Source organism: Bos indicus, chromosome 7, assembly GCF_029378745.1.
Source record: "Bos indicus isolate NIAB-ARS_2022 breed Sahiwal x Tharparkar chromosome 7, NIAB-ARS_B.indTharparkar_mat_pri_1.0, whole genome shotgun sequence".
Taxonomy (NCBI): Eukaryota; Metazoa; Chordata; class Mammalia; order Artiodactyla; family Bovidae; genus Bos; species Bos indicus.
The window spans coordinates 15,748,392-15,770,273 of NC_091766.1; the positions used below are offsets into that span (position 1 = coordinate 15,748,392).

The window sequence follows — 21,882 nt, forward strand, 5'->3', positions numbered from 1 at the left end:
GAAATTGGCATGCAGATTTTATTTCATAATAAGTCTCTGTTACATTTGCTTTGAATAATATACCACTCAGAGAGATGACATTATTCATTCAGATATTAGAAACAATCAAAACTACTTCACCTCTATTCAGCCAGGGATTCTCTCTCTTTTTTTTTAAGTCTCTGTGTACAACTACACTCAGCCATTAAGAGTTACAAATAATTGTTCCATTTCAGATTAATGACTCCTCAAAGCTTCTGCTACTAAGTCTAGCCGGGTCCTCCATCATTTAGTATATAGCATCTTTTTTGTTTGTGCTTTGTCACTCAGTCATGTCCAACTCTTTGCAACCCACCAAACCCACCAAGCTCCTCTGTCATTGGGGATTCTCCCCGCAAGAATACTGGAGTGGGTTGCCATGCCCTCCTCCAGGGTATCTTCCCAAACCAGGGATTGAACCCAGGTCTCCCGCATGGCCTGTGGATTCTTTACTGTTTGAACCTCCAGTATACAGTAAGCACATCCTTTTTGTTTTGGCCATTCTTGTATCCAAAAGGTTCATTTTATATGGAAAAGCATTTCAGACTACCCTTTATTGTATTTTGTCTGTTTGGTTTCATCAACTGATGGTGGAAATATACATATTAGCAGAAAATATTGAAAAGTATACATGCTTTTCATATGTGTTAATGGAATTCTCTTAGAGATTTTAATTTAAATTAAATTTAAATTTTAATCTAAAATGTATTTTAAAAGATATTTTTTTCTGAATACAGAAATTAAAGTTAAAAATAATTGTAATATACTTTCTTCATTCTTTCAGATCATAATTTTGCTACTTAAAAATGGAAACTTAGTGAACTCCCAATTTCCAAATAAAATGGGCTTTTTCTGGAACCTCTGCATCAATATTCTGTTTGTTCAGTTTTTCCTCCAATAATGAACTTTTGAGAAATATTTTGGTATATTACTTTTTCCCCATAACCTTTCTAATGTTTTATCCCTCAATAAAAATTCCAGTTTTACTTTGACAAAATTCCTTTTCTTGTGAATTTGAGAATCAATATCACTAACTTCTAGAAATTATACTCTGTTTCCAACTTTATTATACCGAATCACTTCCTTTGGATGAAAATAAGCTCATTAAAATTTTTAAAAGACAAATTATTGCATTTATTTTATAAATTTTTAAACTTTTTATTTTGTATTGGGTATATCTGATTTAAAGTGTTTTGATCATTGATAAAGATGGTATTCTCTATTTAATCAGGGATTTTATTTCCTCTCAATGCTTTAGTTTTTCTTTTTCTCTACCATATTTGTTTTAAAAGTCATTGATTTGTCATTTTTCATTATTACCTTCATTCCAATCACAGAGTTTATTTAGATTTTCTCTTTTGTATTTCTTGAGAAAGAATCTCAGATTATTGTTTTCAGACATTTCTTGTACATTGTTGTAGTTGTTTAGCCACTAAGTTGTGTCCAACTCTTTGCAACTCCATGGACTGTAGCCCACCAGGCTCCTCTGTCCATGGGATTTCCCAGGCAAGAATACTGGAGTGGTTTGCCATTTTCTTCTCCAGTCAGTCTTCCTGACTCAGGGATCGAACCTGAGGCTTTTACATTGGCAGGTAGATTCTTTACCACTGAGCCACCAGGGAAGGTTTTTGTAAGCATGGTGGGCTGCCGTCTATGGGGTTGCACAGAGTTGGACACGACTGAAGTGACTTAGCAGCAGCAGCAGCATTGCAATAAATTTCCCTCTCAGCACCTTTTTATGTGCATTCCAGAAATTTTGACATAATGCATTTTCATATTCATTACTTTTTATCCATTTTAAAATTTCCATTAAGTTTTCTATTTTTGTTGTTGTTGTTGTTGTTCAGTCCTAAGCTATGTCTGACTCTTTACAACCACATGGACTGCAGCATGCCAGGCTTCCTTGTCCTTCACTATCTCCTGCAGTTTGCTTAAATTCATGTCCATTGAGTCAGTGATGGCATTCAACCATCTCGTCATCTGCTGCCCTCTTCTCTTTTGCTCTCAATCTTTCCCAGCATCAGGGTCTTTTCCAATGAGTTGGCTCTTCCCATTAAGTGGCCAAAGTATTGGATCCCCAGCTTCAGCGTTGGTCCTTCCAGTGAATATTCAGGGTTGATTTCCTTTAAGATTGACTAGTTGAATCTCTTTGCAATCCAAAGGACTCTCAAGAGTCTTCTCTAGCTCCACAATTCTAAAGCATCAATTCTTTGGTGCTCATCCTTCTTTACGGTCCAACTGTCATATCCATCCATATATGATTACTGGAAAAACCATAGCTTTGAGTATACAGGCCTTTGTCAGCAAAATGATGCCTCTGATTTTTAATATGCTGTCTAGGTTTGCCATAACTTTTCTTCCAAGGAGCAAGCGTCTTTTAATTTCTTGTCTGCAGTCACCGTCAGCAGTGATTTTGGAGCCCAAGGAAACAAAATCTGCCACTGCTTCTACTCTGTCCTTTTCTGTTTGCCATGAAGTGATGGCATGGGATGCAGTGATCTTAGTTTTTTGAATATCGAATTTTAAGCCAGCTTTCTCATTCTCTTTCACCTTCATCAATGGCTTTTTAGTTCCTTTTTTAGTTTTCTCTTTATTTGCTTGCAAATTTTTTTTGTCTTGAGCTTTCAGAAGGTCAATTATAGTGTCTTGGCATAGTTTTTCTGTGGGGAAAGGGCAGAACTGTTTGAGTTCTGCTTAGATTAAAATCTGTAGTTTTATGCCTTTCTCCATGTTTGAGATATTTTCAGCTAATAGTTCTTAAATTATTTCTCAGCCTCACATACTTGATCTTCTGTTAAGAGGACTTCAAGGACATAAACATTACATTATTTGCTGTATTTTCACAGGTCTCTGAGGCTTTGTTCATTTTTTTCCAATCTATTTTCTCTATCTTTAGATACATTAAATTCTATTGATCCAAACTCAGATTCACCACTTCTATCATCTGACAACTCCAATATACTATTGAGCTCACCCAGAGTTTTTTCTTTCAATTATTCTATTTTTCAACTCTACGGTTTTCATTTGGTTTTGTGCCTTCTATTTCTTTGCTGGCATTTTCCATATTTTTGTTTCAAGATTTTTTTTTTCTAATTTTTAGTTGAAAAAATTTGTGATGGTTGCCTTAACATTCTCATAATTTAATTCCAAAATATGAGACATTCCAAGGATAGCATCTTATTATGGTCATTCAAGGATAGCCACCCTATGATTGTCTGTGTCCTACTAGTAATTTTCTTGGTCCCTGACATAACCTATGATTTTTCTATACTTTTTATTCTTCCCTGGACTTTTTACATATTGAGATACTCCAGATCCTATTTAATCTTCCATTTTTGCAGACATTCATCTCAGTTAGGTTTATTACATTGGTCCTGATATCAATTTGTGTGCCATGATTCCCATGACAATGCAGTTTTCAGAGCTCTTGGAGTGCCACTCTGTCCTGCCTTGGAAGACAGCATAGGCTGTCACACTGCAGTTCAGATTTTATAGTTTGGGCGTATTATATCAGTTCACATTTGCTTCATGAGATGACTGCCAAGCACTTCTTGTGTAGCATTTAAGAGTCCCTTTCTTGAGTTCCTTCCTCTCCAAGGTCCTCCTCCCTTTCTCTCTGAGAGAATGAAGGATGCCCTCTGCCACCTCTGGGTGGGAGTAGAAGTTTGGACTCCATGTCTAGTGAGAAAAGAAAAAGGACATGTCACCTTGGGTTTCCTGCTGCCATTGCGTGCATGCTAAGAAACTTCAGTCATGTCAGACTCTGTGCAACCCTATGGACTGTAGCCCATCAAGCTCCTCTATCTATAGGATTCTCCAGGCAAGAATACTAAAGTGGGTTGTCATGCCCTCCTCCAGGGGATCTTCCTAACTCAGGGACTGAACCCTGCATCTCTTATGTCTCTTGCAATGGCAGGCAGGTTCTTTACCACTAGCGCCACCTGGGGAGTCCTCCTGCTGCCATTACATGGAGGCAAATGTCCAGACCTCCTTAGTCTCCCCGATACCGATCCAGCAGGCTATATCCTACACCTGTTGGAGATAACAGGACAAACTCCCAGCTTTGTCTCCACTGACATATACTGAATATGAAAGTACCCACCTGGATTGCTGGCTGTTTTCTGCTGGAGGTGGGGTGAGTAGGAGAGCAGATTTCTGACTTACTCTTGCTGATGTTGCCCAGTGGGCCCATAGCGTGACTTCTTGGTCACTTGCTGTCATGGGACTAGAGAGTCAGTGAAGCCTGGGTCAGCAGCAAGGAACATACCTTACGCTATCTGATGACCTTAGATGGGTAACAGGCATCTATACTTCCTACTTAGTTCCCACTGACATCAGGGGGTTATCTGTGGTGTTTGGGTGGTGTAGGGCAAGTTTTGTCAAAAATGTTTCTGTTCTTTGAGTCCCATGTTCTAATCTTTTGGCCAAAGACAACAGGTCCTCCTTAGGGTTCTGTTAGGGGGATTAAAATGGAGGAAGTCTCGTTCAGGCTTCAAAAACAGGGGAGCAGGCCTCTAACCTGCTTCTGACCTGCCTGGACACTTCCTGGATGCCTGCAAGCACAGCTGGTCAGGGCTCACTTTAGATAAGAAAGGAAGTGAATCTTGGAATTTTTCAGCCCCTGGAGGTCTGGCCAACCCCCGGTATCTAATGAAATTCTATGACTTGTAAGGTGAAACAAAACAGCTAAAAATTGTAAAGAGGTTAAAGTAAAACCAGAGCTGCACTTTTGTGGGCAAACTGATGATGTTATCAGTTGGTGGTGGGAGCTCCAGAAACTGTCATTTGAAGCCTTATCTGTGGGGTGGATGCACCCCCACCCGCCTGGCCCCCTGGGGCCCTTTTCAAATTGGGACTCCAGATTGCTGTAAACTAAGGACTTTCTAGTGCTGTTTAAATTTGGATGTAGGTTGGCCCAATTTGGTGATTTATACACAGTTACTTCCCTGTTGTTTCTATTTCTTTTCTTTTAATGACTGTAGATTGAAATTAAGTCAAATAATCTTCTATATAAATTTGAAATGGTTTATATGTATAATGAGCGGTTTCTTCGTTAAAAAAATCCTTCAAACCTAAAATGAAAGTAAAACTTTCAGCGAAACAGATTCTTTTTGTTTGTTTGTGTCTGTTGGCAATTCCAGGTTGCAAGTTTCTCTGGTGATCAGTATGAGATAATATGTGATTCAAATAAAACCTAAGACCTCACAGTTGTGTTTTTCCTCAAATGCGGAGGTTCTTTCCCAGTCTGTCTTCCTCTTTTCTTCTTTCAATTTCCACACATAGTCTGTTTAATTATTTCCATGGTTTTTAATTGTATTTAGCATAGAGTCAAAAAAAAAAAAAAAAAATGAGTCTACATTGTCTTATCCAGAACCAGAAAGCACATTTTTTTTTAAGGGTTTAATACCATTTTAATATTTTCTATTTTAATATCTATTTCTATTCTTTGAATTACATATTAGGATGGGTATTACATCTTAAATTTATTTTATTGTGACAAAAAACACACAACATAAAATTCACCCTGCAAACAATCTATAAGCACACATTACATTATGTGCAACCACATGCACACTGTTGTGCAATGGATTCTCAGAACTGCACCCCCCCCCAACATTATGCATGAGTGAAACTATACTCACCAAGCAACTCCCCAGATCCCCTTACCCCTGTCTTGGAAGCCACCTTTCTAATTTGTTTTTATGTTTGACTACTTTAGTTATCTCATTTAAGTGGAATCATGCAACCTCTGTTCTTTTCTACTGATCTATGTCGCTTACCATTATGCCCTCAAGGCTCATGCATGTTGTAGCATATAACAGGATTTCCTTCCTTTTTAAGGTTAAATAATATTCCATTGTATGTATATGACCCATTTCCCTTATTCTTTCATCCATTAAAGTGCATTTAGGTTGTTTACCTCTCTTTGCTGTTTTCAATAATGCTGCAATGCATTTTTCCCCCCTGCAATGCATTTTTTCAAATGATTTCCTGGCAGTTAGTGAGATTGGAAAAAATTCTTCTTACATGCATTAACATTATAAATTACATTATGTCAAATTATGACATAATGTGTCGGGAGCCATGTTAGGCATTACTGACAAAATGAAGGCACAGCCCCAACTCCCTCTCCTCATCCCACAGGCACGGTCCCGGGATGAAGGAGTTAGATCTTGTGATTCTGACTTGTTCTTTCCTTTCTTCGGTTGAGTTGGCTGGAAAGAATGTTAAGGTGCTTATTGTTCTTGAGAGAAGCATGAGAAAGCACAAAGCCTTCTGCAGTTGTGCCCAGAAAATAATCTATAAAGTAACCACTGACAGTTGTTCAAGGATCTTTACAAAGAATGTCCCAGGATGAGCACGTAGGCCACAGCTTGAGGCCATGGGAAGGATTGTTATCTGAGACCTGTTTGTGAACGGAATGTTTATGGCAAAGGAAGTTTGCTGAGCTTAGGGTTTAGGAATAATTAAGAATAGCTAGAAGTCTTTTTAGGAGATAGTGAGCTTAGGATACTAGAGGCAAGCAGGATTTAGAAAGATAAGAAATAAACTGAGGGATGTGGTATGCAGCCCAGACATAAGCATGAGTTACAATGTAACTCTGGTTGAAGGGCAACAATGATTTATGGAGACAATAAATCTGGGTGAGGGGGAGCTGAAAATGTAAAACCTCTGACCTAATGCTTTTGAAAAAGTATAAAAGAAGACCTGATGCTTGAAATAAACATACAGTCCCACATGTTTATTGAAACCTTGAGTCAGAGGCTGCATCATTCTCCGCCAACACCGCTCATCTCTTCAGGCTGATTCCCTGGCTGCTGGAGCTGGACTCCAGCAATAACGTCATAAATGTCATTAATTACATTTCTAAATTTCTAAAGTATAAATATTTGTTCAGTTCGGTTCAGTCATTCAGTCGTGTCTGACTCTTTGCGACCCCACGGACTGCAGCACACCAGACCTCCCTCCATCACCAACTCCCGGAGTTTACTCGAACTCATGTCCATCGAGTAGGTGATGCCATCCAACCATCTCATCCTCCCTTGTCCCCTTCTCCTCCCACCTTTAGTCTTTCCCAGCATCAGGGTCTTTTCCAATGAGTCAGTTCTTCACATTAGGTGGCCAAAGTATTAGAGTTTCAGCTTTAGCATCAGTCCTTCCAATGAATATTCAGGTCTGATTTCCTTTAGGATGGACTGGTTGGATCTTCAGTGCTCAGCTTTCATTATAGTCCAACTCTCACATCCATACATGACTACTGGAAAAACCATAGCTTTGACTAGACGGCCCTTTGTTAGCAAAGTAATGTCTCTGCTTTTTAATAAGCTGTTATTTGTTACTTAACAGTAAATCTTGCCTGATTATGATTTGTATTAATATCAATTCATTAATAATTTAAGAATTTTGCATCAAAGGTTTTATTATAATGGATTTTTTGTGTGTGTGTTTATGTTCAGGAAGCTTGCAAAATATGGGATTCCTGATATTTGAGTATTTAGTAAAGTTTTGTAGTAAACCTCTAGGATAGGAAGTACCTTCCTAGATCTGAGACAGAAATCCAATAAATAAATAAAGTGATTGATATATTTAACTATATCAGAAGAAAACTGCAGTTTTATTAAACTGTTTTCTACATACTTTACTTGCTAGAATGAGATATTATTTTACTAATGAAAATAAAGTTCAATAATGATTTTGAAATAAAATAACTATTGAAAACGTAAATGAAATATTTACATTCTAGCAATACGCTCCCATTGATTTCATCTGTAAAATGGAGATAGATAATAGTATCTTCCTTATGGGTTGCTGTGAAAATACTCAGAAGTAAAGTACATTAAGTGGCTTCGGTGGTAAAGAACTCGCCTCCCAATGCAAGAGACACAGGTTTAATCCTTCCATCAGGAAGATTCTCCTGGAGAAGGAAATGGTAACCCACTCCAGGATTCTTGCCTGGGAAATCCCATGGACGAAGGAGCCTGGAGGGCTACAGTCCATGGGGACACAAAGTGTCAGACACAACTTAATGACTTAAACAACAATGTACAGAAAATGCTTGTAACGCATTGTGCAATGTAATGTGCTATTCATTTTTCCACCAGGGTGAGTACCATTTTTTTTTTTTAATGCTTGAAGTCTGTGATTCTTAAATTCTATTTTTGCAAAGAGATCCTTTTTAAAATAAATTCTACCAAGTTTGATGATCCCTTTGGAATAAAAATTCAGGTTTCTGTGTGTGTGTTTGTATGTATATTTACACCTATATCTCAAACAAAACTTTAAGCCTTATGAAAAGCTACTTACCCAGTCTTTATTCCGATTTCCATAAAGAACTTCTTCGTTTTTCTGGTTGTAATTCTGTATTTCTAAATTAGCTACTTATATGGCTTTTTCATTTTTCAGCTTTTGATTTTTTTTCTAATAATATTCTTCTCTGAGAAAATTAGCATGTAGTTTTCTTGCTATGTTAAAATGTAATTCCCTTTCCCCCAATATAATTATATAATAAGTTAGGATAAATTGAAAGTCAATGACTATTGTTTTATTATATAGATGTTTACCATTCTAGGACGTGAGTCTGATCCAGATATTATGATTACATTATCTTTCTCATTTTTTTCTTTGGATCATCTAAATGGTAAATTTCTCTTGTTTGTTTAATTTCTAAGAATTCATCACTGGTTTATCTTTCTCCAGTATAAATTTAAATCTCTTTTCAGTAGATCCAGATGCAATTTATCAGCTTCAGTTCCTGCTTGGGGACTTCCCTCTTGGAACTGTACACATACACAGACATAGCTATATACACTGTATCTGGATGGTTAGAGGAGAAAATTATGGTTATATCTGGGCAAAAGGACTGCGAGATGGTATGAGACAGAACATTTTACTGACTGTACCACTGTTTGAAGATTTCCTATATGTGTATCTATGACCTAGCCCCCTCTCCCACAAAAAATTAAAATAAAATAGCGTTAGATCCCTATCTACTGGTTTGTGATAGCAAGTTAAAGAGAAAAGTGAATATACTTTATAAAAAATTTAAGGACAGCCATAAAAAAAAATCCTAAATATGGCATGTAGTTTGGTTGGGCTGTGTGAGGGTCCTGAACATGGGGAAAGGACTGAAGAAAAGCTGTTTGTTTAGCTTCCATCTACTGGTTGTTGTTTAGTGATTAAGTCATATTTCTTTCTTTTGCCCGTTAGGTTCCTCTGTCCATGGGATTTCCCAGGCAAGAATACTGGAAGGGGTTGCCATTTCCTCCTCCAGCGGATCTTCCCCACGCAGGGATCGAACCAGCCTCTCCTGCATTGAGAGCTAGATTCTTTATCACTCAGCAACCAGGAACTGCCCCCGCCACCCGCACCCCGCAACCTGTACAGCCTGGGGAATCCATGGACTCTCCCCCACAGCTCCGCCAACCCGCCGCCTTCAATCCAGTCCCTGGAGCCGCCTTCTCCGGCTCTCCAGCCTTTCTATCCAAGCCCCACCCCGGCCTTATCCCCGCCCCTGGAACTAGTCTAGGCCCAGTGTTAGGCTGTGAGACTCTAGCACCGCCCCCCAGATCCGTACCCAGTCAAAGCCCCGTCCTTAGGCCCCTCACAGGACGGGTGTCCGCCCACAACCGAGCCCTCCAAGCTTGGTTCCGCCCACAAGCTGGTACCCGCCCACAGCCCCGCCCCTAGAGCCGGTTTCAGTCCCTGGCTCTGACCCACACTACCGCCCACCCTTGGACTCACTACGCAAGCGAGAACGCCTCGTCCGAGGCTTGGGTGCAAGGCCGCAGTCGCCCGCCGCCTCAACCCTGTAGGGCCCCACTGTCTGCGGAGGCTAAATGCCGGAAACTGAAGCCCCTGGTCCAGCCCAAGACCGGAAGCGGAAGCGTCGATGGTACAGAGGAAGAAATTAGCGGGGCGGCTCGCTGAACTGTGGGTACAGTCTTCTCCGCTGGGGGATTGGATTCACGTGGTACGTTCGGCATCATTGCAAGAGGCAGGACTCTGTGGGCTGCCGGCACTCCTGGGCTCCTGTAGAAGTCTAGGAAGGGGCATGAGTTTGGGGCACCCCGGTCACGGGCTATGGCGTTCCTCCCCCTTTCCCGTGAGCCGCGTTTGCACCCCTGGGGCCTCAGGCTGTCCCGGCAGGTCGGCGCATAGCCTCGGTTTCCTCCTAGCTCTGGGCACCGCTGTCACCTTCTCAGAGTTCCCCATCTCCCCACCATCTTGCCCCGGTGTGTTTTTGCCTCCTAGGGGACATTTAGTCGCCTGGAGGCATTGTTTTGGTTGTTAAAAATGGGAGGGGCTTCTACTGGCTTCAAGTGGGTGGAAGCCAGGGATGCTATTGGACATCCTACAGTGCACTAAATAGCCCCCGTGACAAAGCATTATCAATAGTGCCGAGGTTTGGAAACCCTGTTCTAGGGTCTTAAAATCTTAAAAGCCCTGAATGAACTTAAAAGGTTAGTGGAGACACTTTTAGTGCCCTTGAGTGACGAGCCTTGTTAAAAGTGTCTGGAATCACAAAAAGACAGTCACTATCCAGTTAAAAGAGTTGAGTACGGCGAATGAATGCACACCGCGTGAAGCCGCTTCCTCCTACTCAGAGGGCAGATGGCTGGACAAGAATCAGGAAAATCTAGTCGTAACCTGCAATTACGTGTTGAATCGGTGCAGTAAATATTAATACAAACAAAGAAAAGTGAATGGTGTGGCCCTTCCATCCCGCAATTGTATTATGCCCCCCCCCGCCCCCAAAATCTCAAAAGCAATCTTTGTATCCTTCCCCCCCCCCCACCCCCAACAGACAAGTAAATTATCTTGGCGTTCAAGTCTGAGTTGAAACCAGTCTCAAGGTTCACCTGTTCTCATTGACACGTGGATTTCTGTGTGACCAGGTGAGTACCATGTGGATCTTGTAAAAACAGTTTCCAGCAGCCTCAGCTATGCAGAACTGCTAATAGGCCTTTCCTGTGCTCAGGCTGTAAACACAAGGAGTCACTGAAAGTGAAAGTATCTTTTTTAAAAAAAATTGTTTGATGGGATAGTAAGGAGTGTGGTGATGCATGTGTAAATAAGTAAATACAGTTTTGTGCAAATAAATGCACATTAAACAAACATACAAATAACTACATGAGTAACAAATATAGATTTACTTGCACCGAAAATTTTAGAATTTTATATATTTTAAGTATATTTTATATATTTAAGTATAAATGTATACATTTTTTAATGTGTATCTGTAGTATTAAAAGTTATCCCACCAAAGACTAGCCGGACTGCTCAGCAACATTCCTCAGGCCTGGTTCAGTTTGACTTCTAAAACCCTATTAATCTTCCACGAAGATTCAAAACAGGGTGCATGGGGGGAAAAGTAATTTGTACTTTTTTATATTGGCAACAGAAATTCAAAATTGAATTAACCAGCAACCAAATGTCTTTTGAGCAAGTGTTTGGTTTTATTTTGTGTTTTGTTTATTTTATCTTCGTGAGATTTAAAAATCAGTTGGAGGAATACTGAGCAACAGCTTGTAGATGGAAGAGTAGGGCAGTAGTTTCTGCAGATTATACTCTACACCTTGTTTTATAATAAGAATTAACTTTATTTCTTTAACTGTTTCTGAAATACAGTCTGATAATTTATATTGCAGAGAATCATTTTGAGTAATCTTATATTGTTGGTTTTCACTAATTGTTTGTGTTTGTGTGTGTGCCTTTTTCATTCTGTCTTTTCTTGTCTGTAACATTCTTAAGGGGAATGCTTGCTTGTCATGCAATAGATATGCTTTGAGTACACATTTTAAGGTAACCAACTATCCTCTTTTATTCGACTGAGGGGTTTGCCGGGCTTGCCAGGTGGCTCGGTGATAAAGAATCCCCCTGCCAATGCAGGAGACCCAGGTTTGGTCTCTGGGTTGGGAAGATTGCCTAGAGAAGGAAATGGCAACTCACCCACTCCAGTATTGTTACCTGGAAAATCCCATGGACAGAGGATCCTCGCAGGCTACAGTTCATGGGGTTGCAAAGAGTTGGATACGACTGAGTGACTGAACCCTCATGCATGAGGATTTTGCCAGGACACAGAATAATTTGGGTTAAACTAGGATTAGGACTCTAGGCATGGATTGAGAGAATTAATATTGTTAAAATGTCCATAGTACCCAAGACAATATACGGGTTGAAAGTAATCCCTATCAAAATCCAGTGGTATTTCTTATAGAAATAGAACACCTAAAATTTGTACAAAAGTGCAAGAGCAATGGCTTATAGTGTTCAGTATATAGGTCTTTCACGCCCTTGGTTAAATTCCTAGGTATTTTATTCTTTTTGATGCAATTATGTAATTGGATTGTTTTCTTAATTTATTTTTCTTATAGGTCATTATTAGTGTAAGGAAACAACAGATTTGTGTGTATTGATTTTGTACCCTGCAACTTTACTGAATTCAATTGTTATAAGTTTTTTTAGTGAAATCTTTATGGTTTTCTATATGTAAAATCATGCCATCTGCAAATAGTGAAAAGGTTTTACTTTTTTCTTTCCAATTTAGATGCCTTTTATTTCTTTTTCTTGCCTGATTGCTCTGGCTGAGACTTCCAGTACTATGTTGAATAGAAGTGGCAAGAGTGTGGGCATCCTTGCCTGTTTCTGATCTTAGAGGAAAAGCTTCCAGCTTTTCCCATTGAGTATGTTAGCTGTGGGCTTATTGTATATGGCCTTCATTATCTTGAGGTATTTTTCCTCTGTACCTGCCTTGTGGAGAGTTTTTATCATAAATGGATGTTAAATTTTGTTGAATATTTTTTCTGCATCTGTTGAGATAATTATATGATTTTTTTCCTTATTTTGTTTATGTGGTATACCACATTGATTGAATTGAACCACCCATTTATCCCTGGAATAAATCCTACTTGATCATGGTGTGTGATCCATGGTGTATGATTTATTGTTGAATTTGGTTTGTTAATATTTTGTTGAGGATTTTTGCATCTGTTCATCAGGGCTGTTGACCTGTACTTTTCTTTTTTGTGTGGCATCCTTGTCTGGTTTTCAGTATCAGGGAAATATTTTCCCTGTGAACTGTGTTTGAAAGAATTCCCCCCTCTTCTGTTTTTGGGAAGAGTTTGAGAAGGCTTGTGTTAGTTCTTCTTGGAATGTTTGGTAAAGTTAATCTGTGCAGCTGCTTGGTCCTGGACTTTCATTTTCTGAGAGGTTTTTGATTACTGATTCAGTGTCCTTGCTAGTGATCAGTCTGTTCAGATTATGTGTGTCATCAGAGAAATAGAAAATGTGAACTGCTGATGTTGACAGGGGCTTCCTTGGTGGCTCAGCGGTATAAAATCCGCCAGCCAATGCAGGAGACATGGGTTCCATCCCTGGGTTGGGAAGGTCTCCTGGAGAAGGAAATGGCAACCCACTGCAGTATTTTTGCCTGGAACATTCCATGCATGGAAGAGCCTAGCAGACTACAGTCCATGGGGTTGCAGAGTCGGACATGAGTTAACAACTAAACAACAGTCTTTCAAATAGATTCCTTGTAGTATGATTGACAGGAATATGATAAATGTTTTGCATTGCACTTGAGGTTGACAGATGTCCTTCCACAGGGGCTGTTTGTACCCCAGCAGTATCTAAGAGTGCTCTTCTGTACAGCCTTGGCAATGAGAGATGTGGTCCCCTGTGTCTTTGCTGGTCTGACAGATAAGAAATGGTATCATTGTAGTTGCAATTTCTGTCTTTGTTCTGTAAATAAGATCGGTGGCAATTCTACCAATTGAATAGGTAGTGGTGGAAACCGAACAAAACTGTGTCTCAGAGTGGGTGGGACATGAGGAAATGAGATTGAGAGTGAAAAAAAAAACTTTGGCTGTGACGAGGGAGAGAGACTAGGTGGTAACTAGAAAGAAAACTCTGGTTAGAATAGTAGTGTCTCACTACTGAAAACACTGCGTTGAGTTTAAATGGTGCGAGGGAGTCCGGTAGAGTGGGAGAGCTCGAAAGGAAGGGCAAAGTAGAGATCATTGCTGGTGTCCAGCTCCTAAAAGGGATGGAGCACAGAACAGAGCTGCCCCACCTGGCATTGTAGAGAAGCCAGGTTCTGGTTTATAACCAGAGAGGGAGAAAACCATGGTGCAGGACACAGTTTTGGTGACAAGATGGGAAGGTAGATTCCTTCTCACGAAGATGACTAAGAAGTAGGATGCAAGACAATCTGCTGAAAGTGAGGATATATTTGTTACCTATTGCTGCGTGACAAATCACCCCCAACCTTAGTAACTGAAACAGTAATCCTTTGCTGAGCTTCCTTGTTGGCTTAGTGGTTAAGAACGTGCATGCCAGTGCATTTTAAAGGTAGCAGTTTGTACAAACACATACTACATTTTGGCGGAGGACATGGTGGACCGTCTAAGAAAGGCTCATCCTCAGTAGCCTGGAGAGAGAGACTGTGACAACTTCATATTTTCGCATTCATTCCAGAGCCCAGCCCTAAGTGCACTGTGGGGACAAGAGGAGGGGCGTCCTGGTTCTCCAGCTCCCTGTTGCTGAGGAAAACGTCACTGTCTGAATTGCAGGATGGCGACCATGGTCCTGTCCCCCACTTGTGGTGAGTTTGAGGGTCAGCCCTCAGAACTGACCAGGTGCTAGAGTCTCATGCACCACAGAGCAGGTAGAGGGAGGGGGCTGAGCAGATGAGGCGTGAGTGTTACCCTTGGAGCCCCAAGGTCACGGAGGCCTGACTCTCTGCTGCTTGGGATTTGGGACTTAGCTGGTTTGTGAATCTGGGGAGACCTCACCTGTGTTGCAAATGTGTGGGAGCTTTTGAATTATACTTCTGATTCTTTGTATACACTTAAGCTAGTAACAGTGGTATCCTTTGGCAGTTCAGTTTCTTCATCTGCAAAACAGGAATAGTCCTTTCTTCCTCCAGTGTGGTGTAAGACCTTTGGCCCTATTTTCTGACCCCGAATGAGACAGAGCTCCATTCTGCCTCCAGGAGCAGCTGGGTGTGGGTGTTTGGGTGTCGGTATGTCCTCTCTGTGTGTTGGGGATACAGTCAATTACAAGTAGGTGAGGAAGCCTAAGCCTCTAGGTTTGTGAATGAGAATAGCGGGCAAGCCTGGGTTCTTGGGATATTTCTTCTTCTCCAGCTCAGTCGTCCCTGTACACAGCCCCTCACCAGAAAGGATACGCAGAGAAGGAAGGGTTGGCCCGTGGCTTCCTGACAGACTGGTTACAGGTGAGTCAGACATTCCTGTTTCCAGATTGTATTCCTTTGACCAGAAGTTGGACTTGTCCCTTCAGTGACCTGGAGCTGGATCAGGTTTTCAGGCATCTGGCGGAGGGTTTGGGGCAACCCTTACAATGTCAGCACATGTCAGCATTTGCTGCCATGTCGAGCTTCCTACAAGGTCACTGTCTACACCATGTTTTGCTGAGAGTTTTGTTATTTAATTTTACTGAGGTATTAGTGATTTACAATGATAATTTCTGCTGTACAGCAAAGTGACTCAGTTATACACACACATATATTTTCTTTTTCATATTCTTTCCATCATGGTTTATCACAGGACACTGAATATAGTTCCCTGTGCTATACAGTAGGACTTGTGGTTTATCCATCCTGTATATAATAGTTTGCCTCTGCTAATCCCAAACTCCCATTCCTTCCCTCCCCTCCACCACCAGCCCCCTTTTGTGAGAGTTTTAAGGGGAAGCTAAGGAAACACATGACTGTGTCCTAAACTCAGGCAGTTGCTGGTGGCCACTGGGGCATCTTTCATCCATTTGCAAAGTACTTCTCTGGTTTCTGCAGTGTCTTAGGCCTGTGCTCAGCCTTTGAGATTGAGGGGAATTCGATTGCAGGATGTCACGGTCTCACTGGAAAAGAAAATTGCCTGTGTGTTAGGGGCACACATGGTGGGCATGAGTAGACAGGAGATGAGTGTCCAGGGCCGAGCCCAGGAGCAGTCGAGAGCAGAGCTCAGAACCCTGCCCATACAGCTCCTGCTTTGGACTCTCTCTTCCTACTCTTGTTGTCCTTAGCTCTTTTTCTCTCAGCATTGGTGAGGACGGTCCTTAGTTAAGCCACGGTGTTTATGGTGGTTTAGGACTTGGTGACTTTTGAGGACGTGACCGTGGAGTTCACCCAGGAGGAGTGGGCACTGCTAGACTCTTCTCAGCGAAAACTGTATAGAGACGTGATGCTGGAGAACTGCAGGAACCTGGCATCGCTTGGTAAGCTCTACATTATTCCTGCATTTATTTAATGACTCAGATAACAAGACTTTTTAAAAATTGAGGTATCTATCATTCATATAACATAAAATTTACCATTTTAATCGTTAAAAGTTTTTTTTTAATTTATTTAAAAAATTTTTATAATCGAAGGATAATTGCTTGTCTTTTGATATAGTCAGAGTTGTGCAGCCATCAACACTAATTTCAGAGCATTCTCATCACCCTTAAACCTGTACCCATTAATTGATCAGTACCTGTTATCTTCCCCACCCCGCCACTGCCTACAACTACTAATTTGCTTCCTGTTTCTGTGGATTTGCCTATTTGGAGTATTTTCATATCAGTGGAATTATGAAATATGTGATCTTTCCCATTTCTTTCAGGCAACTTAATATTTAAAGGTTTAGCTGTGTTGTAGCATTTATAGGTTCTTTATTCCTTTTTATGACTGAACAATCCATTTTATGGATATACCACATTTTGTTTTTTGATTCATTGGTTAATAGACATTTGGGAGGTTTCCACTTACTGGCTAGTTTAAATAACGCTGCTATGAATATTTGTGCACACGCGTTTGTCTAAACACCTATTTTCAGTTCCTCTTTGGTATGTATCTAGGGGTGGAATTTTGGCTTTTACATTACTATGCTTAGTTTTCTGAGGAACCACCAACCTGTTTTTTACAGCAGCTGCAGCACTGTGTGAGAGTTCCAATTTCTCCATATCTTCCGCCAATATTTGCTTTTTTGAAGATAGCCATCATCTTGGGTATAATGTGGTATCTCACCTGTTTCGGCTTGAACGTGTGCTCTGTTGTGATTCTTTGTGTTCCCAGGACTGTAGCCTGCCGGCTCCTCTGTCCATGGAACTTTGGCAAGAATACTGGAGTCGGTTGCCATTTCCTGTTACATGTTTTGATTTGCATTTCCCTAATTACTAATGAAACAGAACATTTTTTCATGTAATTGTTGACTGTATATCATTTTTGGAGAAATGTCTTTTCAAGCCAATTTTTTAATTGTTGTTTTTTTTGGTTTTGGAAGTTTCTTATATTCTGAATGCCAGACCCTGTTTGCAAAAGGTTTCTCCCATTGTGTGATATCTTTTCATTTTCTTGACAGTGTCCTTTGATACACAAAGTTTACTTTTGATGCGGTCCAGTTTATGCACTTCTTTCTTTTTCCTTCTGCTTTTGGTATCATACCTAGTTATTGCCAAGTCCAAGGTCCTGAAATTTTGCCTCTATGTTTTTCTCCAAAATGTTCTAGTTTTACTTTCTCAGTGAAATCGTTTACCTATTTTGAGTTAATTTTTATATGGCTTGGAGAAAGTGTCAGCTTAATTCTTTGGTGTGTATTAATTCAGTTGTCCCAGCACCTTTGTAGCAGAGACTATTCCCTCCCCCATTGAACTGTTCTGGCCCAGTTGCCAAAAGTTATTTGACCGTAAGCATGTGAGCTTATTACTCTCAGTTATTTCCCATTAACCTGTGGAAACCTGACATAACCTGATGGGTCTCTCATTGTGCCAGTACCACGTTGTCTTCATTACTGTTACTTTGAGGTAATGTCAGTAAATGGGATTCTTCCTATTTAGTTCTTTTTCAAGATTGCTTTTGGTCTATTCAGGATCCCTTGGCAATTCCATATGAATTTTAGGATCAGCTTGTCCATTTATTTATTTTTTTTTAAAGGCTGTTAGAAATTTGATGGTGATTTCATTGAATCTGTAGATGATTTTGGTTAGTATTCTTATCTTGGGTGTGTGCTCACTCAGTTGTGTCCAACTCTTTGCAACCCTATGGACTGTATTACCTGCCAGGCTCCTCTGTCAATGGAACTTTCCAGGCCAATATGCTGGAGCAGGTTTCCATCTCGCACTCTAGGGGATCCTCCCAGCCCAGGGATCAAACCCGCTTCTCTTACTTCTTCTGCAGTGGCAGATGGGTTCTTGACCACTAGTGCCACCTGGGAAGCCCTAGTGTTGTCCTCTTAATATTAAATTTTTCAATATATATCCTCTATTACTTACTTTCAGTTTGCTTCTGTCATGATCCAATAGATACTTTATATGATTTTCTTGATTAATTGATCTCTTAATCATTGTGTGTCTTGTAACAGTTTTTGTCTTAAAGTCTGTTTTGCCTCATAGTAGTATAGCCACATTCTCTTTTTTTTATCTCTTGTTTGTATGGAATTTGTTTTTCCACTTGTTGATTTTCAACCTGTTAGTGTCTTTAGATATAATGTGAGTCTCTTATAGATCATGTATCATTGATTATTTCCTATCCGTTCTACTAAAATCTGTCTTTTAACTGTGCCAGATTAATCCATTTACCTTTAATGGAATTCCTTAGAAGAAGGACTTAGTTGTGTCATTCTGTTGTCTTCTGTATGCTCTATATCATTTTTGTTCCTCCATTATTGTTTACTTTTGTGTTAGGTATTTTCTAGTGGATCATTTTGATTCCCTTTTCATTTCTGTTTCTGTTTTTTAGTTATTTTCTTAGTGGTTGTGGGAGGGATTCCAGTTTTAATTTTAGACAGTCTGTTCTGACTTAATATCAACTTTAATTCAGTATACAAAAGATTAGCTATGGCACCCCACTCCAGTACTCTTGCCTGGAAAATCCCATGGACGGAGAAGCCTGGTAGGCTGCAGTCCATGGGGTCGCTGAGGGTCGGACACGATTCAGCGACTTCACTTTTGCTTTTCACTTTCGTGCATTGGAGAAGGAAATGGCAACCCACTCCAGTGTGCTTGCCTGGAGAATCCCAGGGACGGGGGAGCCTGGTGGGCTGCCGTCTCTGGGGTCACACAGAGTCGGACACGACTGAAGTGACTTAGCAGCAGCAGCTGCACCCCTCCTTATACTGTTTTTTTTTTTAAACAAATTATATCTTTATACATTGTGTCCCATTAACACAGGCATTTCTCTTTTAAATCATATTGGGAAAAAAGGGGAGTCACAGCTGAAAATAACAAGGAATTAACAATTCAAAAATAAACAATTGTTTTTGATGTTTATATTTACCTGTGTATTTTCCTTTATTGGTGTTCTTCATATGTTTGTGTGGATTTGAGTCAGTATTCATTGCCCATTCATTTCAAGCTTAAAATTTTCCTGTTAGCATTTCTTGTAGGATAGATATGTTAATGACAGATATTCAGGTTTTATTTATAGGAATGTCTTGATTTATTTTTAAAGGGCAGTTTTGCTACATATAGAATCTTTGTTTAACTTTTTTTTTATAGTAGCTTGGGTATATCTTCCAATGTCTGTTGCCTATGCAACTATGAGGCAAAACAGACTTTAAGACAAAAACTGTTACAAGACACACAATGATTAAGAGATCAATTAATCAAGAATATATGATAATTACGGACATATACTACTTAACAACTAAGGCCTAAAATGTATAAATTCAAAACTCACAGAATTGAAGGGAGAAATATATCTACAATAATAGTTGCAGACTTCAATGCCCCACTTTTAATAATGGATAATGGGTAGAACAACTTGTTAAAAGATCAATAAGGAAACTCAGGACTTAAACAATCCTATAAACTTACTAGACCTCACACACATAAAACACTTTATTCAACAACAGAATATATATTCAACTCAAGAGCATACGTTAGTTCACAAAACAAGTCTACATAAATTTAAAACCAATGAACTCATTTTTGTAATGTCAGTATTCGTTGTACATGGCCACTGAAAACTGTTCAGTTAGCTTAATGGTTATTGTTGTTGTTTTAGTTTCTATGTCCAACTCTTTGCAACCCCATAGACTATAGCATACCAGGCTCCTCTGGCCATTGGATTTCCCAGGCAAGAAGAGTAGGGTGGGTTGCTATTCCCTTCTTCAGGGGATCTTTCTGACTTAGGGATTGAACCTCTGGCTCCTGTCTTCACAGGTAGATTCTTTACCCTGAGCCACCAGTGAGTTTAGTTCAGTTCAGTCGCTCAGTCGTGTCCGACTCTTTGCGACCCCGTGAATCGCAGCACGCCAGGCTTCCCTGTCCATCACCAACTCCCAGAGTTCACCCAAACTCATGTCCATGGAGTCGGTGATGCCATCCAGCCATCTCAACTTCTGTCGTTGCCTTCTCCTCCTGCCCCAAATCCCTCCCAGCATCAGGGTCTTTTCCAATGAGTCAGCTCTTCGCATGAGGTGGCCAAAGTAGTGGAGTTTCAGCCTCAGCATCAGTCCTTCCAGTGAACACCCAGGACTGGTCTCCTTTAGGATGGACTGGTTGGATCTCCTTGCAGTCCAAGGGACTCTCAAGAGTCTTCTCCAGCACCACAGTTCAAAAGCATCAATTCTTTGGCGCTCAGCTTTCTTCACAGTCCAGCTCTCACATCCATACATGACCACTGGAAAAACCATAGCCTTGACTAGATGAACCTTTGTTGGCAAAGTAATATCTCTGCTTTTGAATATGCTATCTAGGTTGGTCATAACTTTCCTTCCAAGGAGTAAGGGTCTTTTAATTTCATGGCTGCAGTCACCATCTGCAGTGATTTTGGAGCCCAGAAAAACAAAGTCTGCCACTGTTGCCACTGTTTCCCCATCTATTTGCCATGAAGTGATGGGACCAGATGCCATGATCTTAGTTTTCTGAATGTTGAGCTTTAAGCCAACTTTTTCACTCTCCTCTTTCACTTTCATCATCACTTTTTTTAGTTCCTCTTCACTTTCTGCCATAAGGGTGGTGTCATCTGCATATCTGAGGTTATTGATGTTTCTCCCGGCAGTCTGGATTCCAGTGTGTGCTTCTTCCAGTCCAGCGTTTCTCATGATGTACTCTGCATATAAGTTAAATAAGCAGGGTGACAATATACAGCCTTGACGAACTCCTTTTCCTATTTGGAACCAGTCTGTTGTTCCATGTCCAGTTCTAACTGTTGCTTCCTGACCTGCATATAGGTTTCTCAAGAGGCAGGTCAGGTGGTCTGGTATTCCCATCTCTTTCAGAATTTTCCATAGTTTATTGTGATCCACACAGTCAAAGGTTTTGGCATAGTCAATAAAGCAGAAATAGATGTTTTTCTGGAACTCTCTTGTTTTTTTGATGATCCAGCAGATGTTGGAAATTTGATCTCTGGTTCCTCTGCCTTTTCTAAAACCAGCTTGAACATCTGGAAGTTCACAGTTCATGTGTTGCTAAAGCCTGGCTTGGAGAATTTTAAGCATTACTTTACTAGCGTGTGAGATGAGTGCAATTGTGTGGTAGTTTGAGCATTCTTTGGCATTGCCTTTCTTTGGCCACCAGTGAAGCCCCAGCTTAATGGTTAACTAATGATTTTCCAGAGATTTCCTTAAACAGTTGGAACAAAAAAGAAAAAAGCTCCTAGTGTCTCTATACAGGGGCATATCTTCAAACTCAGGCAGTTTACAACTCTGCCTTAGTTTTCACTTCCTCCTTGTGCTGAGCCTGAAGGTCTGTCATAGGTGAGGACTTAATGCCCTCTCATGTCTTTTCTGAGCATGTGCCCAAGACTGGTATGCATGTGGCTTTCCAGATTCAAAGGAATATGAGGGAGCTTTTCAAAAAGCTTTATAAAAATTCCCCAAAACATTTTAGGTTATACTTTTATTTTAGGTTTCTTGGTTTGCCTTT

The 21,882-nt window shown here is 40.3% G+C and overlaps 1 protein-coding gene and 1 long non-coding RNA gene across 3 annotated transcripts in view; one reads left to right on the forward strand and one right to left on the reverse strand.

Annotated features, from left to right (window-relative positions):
- Window positions 1-9,849, reverse strand: LOC139183837 (uncharacterized). Its single transcript, XR_011567392.1, has 2 exons — window positions 9,760-9,849; window positions 1-3,696 (listed from the first exon to the last, which is right to left on the reverse strand). It is a non-coding gene; the product is annotated as an uncharacterized lncRNA (long non-coding RNA).
- Window positions 9,850-21,882, forward strand: part of ZNF557 (zinc finger protein 557) — an 18,936-nt gene continuing 6,903 nt past the window's right edge. The window contains exons 1-5 of one of the 2 annotated variants that reach the window (XM_070792028.1): window positions 9,850-9,988; window positions 10,823-10,913; window positions 14,494-14,620; window positions 15,165-15,253; window positions 16,125-16,251. In XM_070792028.1, the coding sequence (XP_070648129.1) occupies window positions 14,590-14,620; window positions 15,165-15,253; window positions 16,125-16,251 (247 nt within the window). In that variant the 5' untranslated portion in view covers window positions 9,850-9,988; window positions 10,823-10,913; window positions 14,494-14,589. The remainder of the gene's footprint in view (window positions 9,989-10,822; window positions 10,914-14,493; window positions 14,621-15,164; window positions 15,254-16,124; window positions 16,252-21,882) is intronic. The other variant, XM_070792029.1, reaches the window with a different exon arrangement.